This window comes from Egretta garzetta, unplaced genomic scaffold (assembly GCF_000687185.1).
Source record: "Egretta garzetta isolate BGI_Z169 unplaced genomic scaffold, ASM68718v1 scaffold207, whole genome shotgun sequence".
NCBI lineage: Eukaryota > Metazoa > Chordata > Aves > Pelecaniformes > Ardeidae > Egretta > Egretta garzetta.
The window spans coordinates 214,833-223,088 of record NW_009260185.1 but is presented as its reverse complement, the minus strand read 5'-3'; the positions used below and the strand labels follow the sequence as shown (position 1 = coordinate 223,088).

The window sequence follows — 8,256 nt, the reverse complement described above, 5'->3', positions numbered from 1 at the left end:
GTTTAGACTGGATCTAAGGAAGAAATTCTTTGCAGTGAGGGTGGTGAAACCCTGGCAGGGGTTGCCCCGAGAGGGGGTGGAGGCCCCATCCCTGGGACCATTCCAGGCCAGGTTGGCCGGGGCTGTGAGCAACCTGCTGTGGTTCAAGGTGTCCCTGCTCCTGCAGGGGGGTTGGGCTGGGTGACCTCTGGGGGTCCCTTCCCACCCAAAACATTCCATGATTCTATGAAATGGGAGGACAGGCAATATTTGTCTTTCACAACACATCCTTCATTTATTTTCGTGTACTGAGTGCAGCACTGGCTTACGGTTTCGCTCTGGTTTACTGCATGTTGTTGTACTCCTCCGTAGCTCCCGCCAGAGCCTCAAAAGGGATCGTAGATCTCTTCTTGGAGGACACTGTGGTCGTACTTGCCCCGCTGCTTCTAGATGCGGTGGATTTTCTCTCCGCACGCAGCGGCTCGTTGCTCTGCAGGCCTGTCGTTTTGGAGAGGTGGCGCTAGGTGGTGCCACCTCATTGCAGCTTGGCTCCTGCAGACCAGGCATAGGGGACCGCAAAATCTTGAAAAACCTTAGGGGTTAGGCCTTAGGGACTGTTCTAAGGGTTTTTGGGGTTTTTTTAATGGTGATGCTTATGCTGCTTCTCTCCGCACGCAGCGGCTCGTTGCTCTGCAGGCCTGTCGTTTTGGAGAGGTGGCGCTAGGTGGTGCCACCTCATTGCAGCTTGGCTCCTGCAGACCAGGCATAGGGGACCGCAAAATCTTGAAAAACCTTAGGGGTTAGGCCTTAGGGACTGTTCTAAGGTTTTTTGGGTTTTTTTTAATGGTGATGCTTATGCTGTGTTTGGCATTTTAGAAAGCGCGGGTGTTCGCCAGGGAGCTGGAGTTATTCAGCTGAAGCCTCCCCTGGGGTGGAGAATCACTCCTGGCTGGGCACTGGGCAGGGCAGTCGGGGATCTGGGACTCTGGGCATCTCAGCAAAGCGATTTGGGAGCGGATGAGCCATAACCAAGTCCTTTGCCTTGCCTGGATCGGGGTTTCGGTGTGTTGAGGCAGCTCTGAAAGACACCTTGGGCCGCAGGTCGCCTTGTACCCATTTGTGAAGCTAATTCTGTGTTTTGTTGCGCACCTTGGCTGGAGCAGGGTGCGTCAGGAGATCTCCTCTGCACAGCTAAACCTCTTGGCGTGGCCCTCGTGGTGAGCAGCAGGTGACCTTTTGTTTTGTCTTGTCTTTGCCTTCCCTCTGGACGGCAGCTTAGCAAAACCGTGAAGCAAGTTCGGCGCCGGCTGGCGTCCTGCAAAACCACGCGCCAAGGGGCCGGTCCCCCCGAACTCCCCGGCGGCGTCTGGAGGCGAGAGGTGAGCGAAGGGTGCCTGGGGGAGAGTAAGAGGAATTACCTTGCAAGGGTAATTGTTGAAGGTCTGGCTCTAGTTAGCAAATCCAAAGCATAGTTCAGTGAGTTCCTTCGGCAGAAGTGAAACAAACTGGGCTTTCCTGACCCGCCTGATGATTAGCCCATGGATTTCAGCGGCCGGAGGGCTCTGTCCCTCTGTTCTTCCTGCCCTCCAGAGAAGGCAGCAGGATAAAGTGGGTGAAAATGCCTCTGCAGAGATAAACTAGGAAACAAGAATTCAAAAAAAGACTTTTTTAAAGGCTGAGATTGTGATCTGGGTGTCTGGGAGGAATGTGATGATCAGCCCTCCCCTTAGGTGCCTTTATTTCTTCAACAAACCTCAACGACTCTTGCATGAATCCCTTGTTTTGTGTGGGTGGCAAAGATCTGGAGGGTTTTCCTCACCCAGGGCTGGCTGCTGGTGCAGAATTGTTGGCGTGCATCTGCTTCCCTCAAAGCAGCGCATAGGAGCCACGTACAGAGGTCAGGCCCGAGCACCTCACCTTTTGTTCCGTTGCATTTCATCCTGCTTTTGTCACTCCAGTTCTCAAGCGCAGCTTTGTGTCGCAGCTGTTATTCTGCTTTCTATGCCAAGACCTGTCTTAAACTGACGTACTTTGTCCATCCCGGAGAATGCCAGCAGCAACCCAACCTGGTATTTTGTCTTATTGCCTCCTCCGGAGCCAGTTTCCTGCCTGTCTTGCAATTCTTCATTCCCATCTCTTTCTTGGGTTCATCAAGGGTGAAGTAGATCTTGGCTGGCTGTTATCTAGAAAATATCTTATATAAAAGGGCTGGTCTGGCTCTTTCTCCTCTGCATGCTGTTGGATTTCTGTTCAAGGAAGTCAGCTTTGCGAAGAAGAGTTACAGAAACAATATAATTATGGGCTTGGAAACCTCTTACCTGTCTTGGATGCTAAACATGCCTTCTGTCGAAGTCCTCGGTGCATTCAGACCGCTCAGCGAGGAGGAGTGATTCATTACTTGGCTATTAGCAGCATTAAAGCCTCCCATGAATAATACAGTTGCTGCCCCTGCAAGCTGGAGGGTTGGAGATGACGGCCAGGGGGATGCGTGGGAGCCCCGTGGCGCGGGGAGTCATCCTCAACAGCGAGAAACCAGGCTGGGAGGGATCCTGGGCCTTCCTCCCACCTCAACCTTGCAGTTAATCGACGCTCTCTTCAGACCTCCGGCAAGGAGGCTTTAACAGCTTCCCTAAGCAATTTATTCCAGGAGGAATTTATTGATTTATTGCATTACTCTTGTTTTATTACTCCAAGATAGTAGAGAAAAAAAAAAAGGCTCTAATATTAATTTGGCTCTCTCTACCAGTATAAAGGTTTGCCATGTTCATGGCTCGGCAGGACAGCAGCTTGTTCCCTTCTCTTCAGATGCAAAAGGTTGCGGTGCACTCAACCACCCTGGTAATTGCTGCCATGGTGCCCTGCCTTGCCCTTTGCTTTTGTCCTCCTTGAATTTCCTCGTGCATGTGTTCCAGCTGACGTCTTTGGTTTGAAACCCAAGCGTTTTTTAGCCCGTTCTCAAATACTTCTGCAACTTCAAGTGCCTGGGTGGGGTTGGTAAATGTAATCAAGATGCTGCTTCCGTCCATCACCCAGGCCAATAATGAAATTATCCGGCAGAGCCCACCCAGTTCTTACTCTGTTTTTGTGCTGGGACTGAGTCTGTGTAGCATTTTCCTCAGTACTGTACCTCCCACGTAACAGTTCCATCCAACAGGTATTTCTGTACATGAGTGTTGAATTAGGCCATGTCAAAAGCTCAGCTAAACCCGAGATGGCTTCTGCTGCGCCTTGCCCGAGGCCTCTTTCTCCTGTTTGAGGAGAAATTCGCACCAGCTAGACATGACTCGCTCTTGACAAATTTATGCTGGTTGCTGCTTATCTTCTTTTCTGGCAGCTTACAGGCAGTTTGCAAGGACTTCTCCTCTCCTGTTTTCCAGGGGTCGGGCAGTTAAACTCTTGGCTAGCATTTTCTCTCTAGTATTGCCTTTCCCCCTCCTTTATTTTGGGATAGATGCTCATTGTGTAACCTGGACCTCCACAGGTTTCTGGGGGCGGGGAGGGGGGCTGTTAGCAGCTTGTCTGCCACTCCTGCCAGTAACCCCGGGGCAGATCCTGCCTGCTTAAAAACTTCAGCTTCTAGGAATAACCTGATTTTTTTCTTCCCAATAATAACCCAAGATTTTTCTTGCTGCTGCTGCTAGCTCAGAGCAAGCCTTTGGCTCAACGCTGGTGCCCAGGAGCATAAAACGCTGTTGCCCTCGGTGTCCTCTGATAGCTGTCCTTCCGGAGCAGCGAGTCCTTTAGTCTCTCTTACTAAAGCCTGACTTCTTACCTTGATCTGGCTTGTTTTATTCAGAGCTTTGGACTCCCTGGCACTTGTTTTCTTTTTTTTTTTTTTTTTTTCCTTTTGTCCCTGCGTGCTTGTGTTGTCTCCTGCGTGATTCCTTCAGTAATCTGATCCCTGCTGCACTTCCTCCGTGCACGGATCGCAGGCGCAAGCAGAGCTTGGGGCTTAGCCAGGGCTGTCTCGCGCCGTGCTGCTTGTCTTTCCCCTCTAGCCGGGTGGGTTGCCTTTGCTCAGTTTAAAGAAACTGTTGCTGCTCCTTCAGTCCTGTTTTCTGTGGTTTTCTTCTTCCCCCCCGCCCCCTTCTTCCCTCCGAAGAGTGGCATTCCCTGCAATCAATAATCCATGTTCCCAAAATCCTTGTTCTTCCTCTCTCTCAGAGATTTCTTTTTCAGGTCAAACACCATTCAAAGAGCTTCTTCCCTGCTTGCCCAAGCAGATCCCCAGATGGTGACTGCCTGGAAGTGACCCGTCCCATCTTTCAGATGATCGTGTTCACCAAGGCTTCAGCCTTTAGGGTTTGGGAGATGGCCATGGGGCCCCAGCATGACAGCACCCAAATTCTCTTCCCCAACTGATCATTCCCCAAAGTTGGTTTTTTTTTCCCCAGTATCATTTCCTTCTGCCCTCAGGGCTTCGGAGCATCCTCACAAAGCAATAACCGTTCCTCTCTATTCCCTTCTCCTCACCGGAGCAGCTCTTCTGTGTTGTCCTTCTGTCAGGAGGGGGTTGATGGAGTAATTCCTATGCCTGCTGGATACTCTCATGCTCAGACTGACTCCAGGCTGTCCTCCGTCCTCCCTGTCCTGCAGCAGAGCCATCCCGAGGGATCCTGGCGTGACCTGCTCTCCTCCCATTGATCCTTCCTCTCCCTCTCCCAGCAGCCCTGCTCTTCCCATCCTAGGAAGGAAGGGACAGCCAGGCAGGGAAGGGGAAAAAAAAAAAAAAAATCCTGGCTCCGAGCTTGCTTCTGGCATTTTGATTTTTTTAGTTTGTAGGAAACAATCTGCTGCCTCTCAAAATATTGCTAATTGCCACCGGGGAGCCTGCCCACTTCCCATCTGAAGGAGTATGCTACATACTGGAGTGTCGCTCCAGAGATCCCCCCAACTCCTTGCAGTTGCAAAACGGTGCCTGGAGAGGTCTTCTCCTCGCCTTCCCTTCGCCCCACACACGTCTGTCCCTCCGTGGCTGCAGTTGGTGAGAACGTAGTCACGAGTTACCTTGCTAAATTCAGATTTTCTGGCTCTCGTGCCCTGCAGTGATGCTTGAACACGTTGTGTGGCTGCTCGCCAGATCTCGACTGACGCTACAGAACAAGCACCCTCGGGTCAAAGCTACTTCTAACCCATGCACGGGGATGTTGAATTTGCCCTGGGCACCAAAGCAGCCGCATTTGACTTTCATATTTACACCCATCTCCTCCAGAAACCAGAGCCTTGCCAGACGGCCACGGTGCCCGCAGAAGAGGAGAGTGAGGAACTGCTTCTGGCAGGACACCACGATCTTCCAGCTGAACTGCAGGATCAGGGGACAGCCCCGCATCGAGCCGAGCAAGACGATGACTTCTACATCAAAATTGAATTTGAAAAAGTAAGATTTGTACAGGGCTGGGCCTGTTGGGCTTAAGAGGTTCAAATCGTTGGGATTTGGGTTTCTGTTGGCAGAGACAGCGAGGCCGCTGTCGTAGGAGAGCGGTTGCTCCCTCAGGCCTGGTTAACTCTTAAGCCTACTGTCATCAAAACAGGCTCGAGAGCGGGGTCAGAGCTAAGTGAGGTTGGTGGCTTCTGTTTCACTGCTTTCATCTTGCAGCAGTGGCTTCGAAAGGGGCTTTAGTTGTGCCTGCCTCGTGATGCCGGTTGGCCGGCGCTCAGCGGAAACCTGAAACTGAGTCGTGCAATGGCATCGTACGCTTACCCCACCCCCGACCGGCAGGACCTGCAGCTGCCTCTGCTCCTGGGCCCTGCGTGGAGGCAGCAGTGTGGGTGGGGGAGAGCTGCCGGTGGTGCATCAAATCAGCTGGAAACCTCCTAGAAGAGAGAGGGGGGGGAGCGGAAAATGGCTTTGCATAAGAGGAAGGAGCTGGCTGTGAGGATTCCTGTGCCTCGGGGATGGTCAAACACCTCCCTTAGAGGCGCGCGAATCTGCTCGTGAGGACTGAACCCACGTGTTTATCGATTCCTCTTTTGTCTTCAGGCAGACTTCCATTAAGTACCTGAGATGTGGAAATGTTTCGCCCTGATTACCTGGAGCAGTTAGCAAACACTTTATGGCGATAGCAGCCCGTGCCCAGCCGTAGCCGGTGATTACTCCAGCTGGGAGCAGAAATAATGGCTTGACAAATATGCAGCCGAGGGAAGGAGGCGGAGGTTTACACTGAGGTTTTAGGAGACTGTTTTGGCCATTGAATTCCCCTGGCACATTTTGTTGTGTGGTTTTTCTTCTTTATTATTATTATTATTTTTCTTGCACTTCACGAAGGTCAGAATGAAAATTTGGGGAGGCGAGGTGCGAATCCCTATTTAAACTAAACCAGAAACCACCTCCCAGGACATCTCTAGAAGTCTTTTGACAAAGCTTTGGTGCTCAGGCTCTTGCATGGAGATGTCGCACGCATCTCTCCTGTCTGTAGCCAACCTGTACCCTGAAAAAGGGCGCAGCTCGTAGGTGGGTTACCCTGTTGAGGACTGTAGGGATCATGCGCAGAGCGGTATTTTGCTGAGGGAAGATGAGGAACTTGACCCTGAAGATGCTGATGCTGCTCTCTTGCGTTATCTTCCAGTTCAGTGAGGGGTCAGCGAAGGACTGGAGCTTGCCTGAGTCTCCCCAGAGGCTGCCCACCGATCACCGAGCTCCCCTTGTGCTCTGGGCTGGCGTAGACCAAGAAGAAACCAAGAAGCAGGTTTGTCCGCTGGAGCCAAGTCTCCTTGTTTCGTCTCTGTTTCAGGACCCAAAGGTGTTGAGCGTAGGGGATGCTGCTGGCTCGGATGAGCCTCAAGAGCAGCCTTAATGTACAAAGCATCTGCTAGGTTTGTGAGTTTGTCAGTGCTGATGGTGCCTCAGGCCTCGGGTGGACCTACCGGCTTCTTTTTTAAGGTCCGGCGTGACCACGAGTGCAACCGTTACGTGCTCCTCCCACAAAATCTGGGATCTGAATAACGCTGAGGGGGTTTGCCCGGCAAAACAAAGGTGTCGCCTTCTGCCGTTGCATGGAGAGGGAGAGAAGCTGCCAAAAACACTTAACCCCCCCCCACCACCACCCCCCACTTTATCTTGTTTGGGTACCAGGCCAGGAGTATGAAGGTTTCTACCATATCGGCACCTAGGGGCATCGGGGTGGTGGCGTTCCGGCACAGACTGCAGGCCCGAGGCTGAGGGGCTGATTTAATGGCGAGGGCTTCCCAGCCTGCGTCCGGGACAGTTGGCTCGTGCTGATCCAGGCGATGCAGAGGGGGGATTCCTCTTGGATGCCTGGAGGAAGTGACTTTTATTTTCCTGCTTCCTTCTGATGTGAAAGAGGAACTCTTCTGCTGCTGGCTTTCTTGCAGCTGACAGCGTAGAACTTGAAAGGGCTTTGAACCAATCGCATATTTTATTTTTGTTGTTGTTGTTCCTTACTTGCATTTCTCCAAGAAGCTGATCCAAAATCCAGTTGAGGTTTCCAGAAGCGTGACAGCAGCTGGGGCCCCTTGAGCTGTTCCGTCCCCCAGTGGTTCCCAACTGCCCCTGGCTTTTTATCTCCTTGGCTCTGATCTGCCCTGAGATAACTGGCTTTGCTGCACTCTTCCGCGTGTTTTTCTTCCAGCCAGCTTTCTCCCCTTTCAGCCTGGCCATCTCTCCTGCTCCTTTATCTCCAGCTATGCGGGGCCCTCTCCACTGGGCGAGATGGACAAATTCACCCCAAAACTCTTGGTGTTGATGAGGAAAAATCCACACCTTAAACTTCCTGGCGTCGTGGAGCTCAAACTAGCTGTGTACCAACTGATTGTTACCTGGGCTTCAGCCAGGCCTTTGACGCTGTCTCCCATAGCATCCTCCTGCAGAAGCTGGTGGCTCATGGCATGGCCAGGCGTACTCTCTGCTGGGTAAAAAACTGCCTGGATGGCTGAGCTGAGAGTTGTGGTCAACGGAGTTAAATCCGTTGGTGGTTGGGCACAAGCGGTGTCCCCCAGGGCTCAGAGCTGGGCTCAGCTCTGTTTGACATCTTTATCCATGACCTGGGCAAGGGGATCAAGGGCACCCCCAGCCAGTTTGCAGATGACACCAAACTGGGTGGGAGTGTGGATCTGCTGGGGGGAGGGGGCCTCTGCAGGGGGACCTGGCCAGGCTGGAGCCATGGGCCCAGCCCAGTTGGGTGAGGGTCAACAAGGCCAGGAGCCGGGTCCTGCCCTGGGGTCACCACAACCCCAGGCAGCACTCCAGGCGTGGGGCAGAGGGGCTGGAAAGCTGCCCGGCAGAAAAGGCCCTGGGGGGGTTGGTCGACAGGGGGCTGA

The 8,256-nt window shown here is 52.6% G+C and overlaps 1 protein-coding gene across 1 annotated transcript in view; it reads left to right on the top strand.

Moving 5' to 3' along the window:
• Nucleotides 1–8,256, top strand: part of CCDC15 (coiled-coil domain containing 15) — a 15,853-nt gene that overhangs the window by 6,383 nt on the left and 1,214 nt on the right. Inside the window, exons 5-7 of the mRNA XM_035897484.1 lie at nucleotides 1,254–1,358; nucleotides 5,192–5,356; nucleotides 6,546–6,665. Coding sequence (XP_035753377.1) covers nucleotides 1,254–1,358; nucleotides 5,192–5,356; nucleotides 6,546–6,665 — 390 coding nt within the window. The remainder of the gene's footprint in view (nucleotides 1–1,253; nucleotides 1,359–5,191; nucleotides 5,357–6,545; nucleotides 6,666–8,256) is intronic.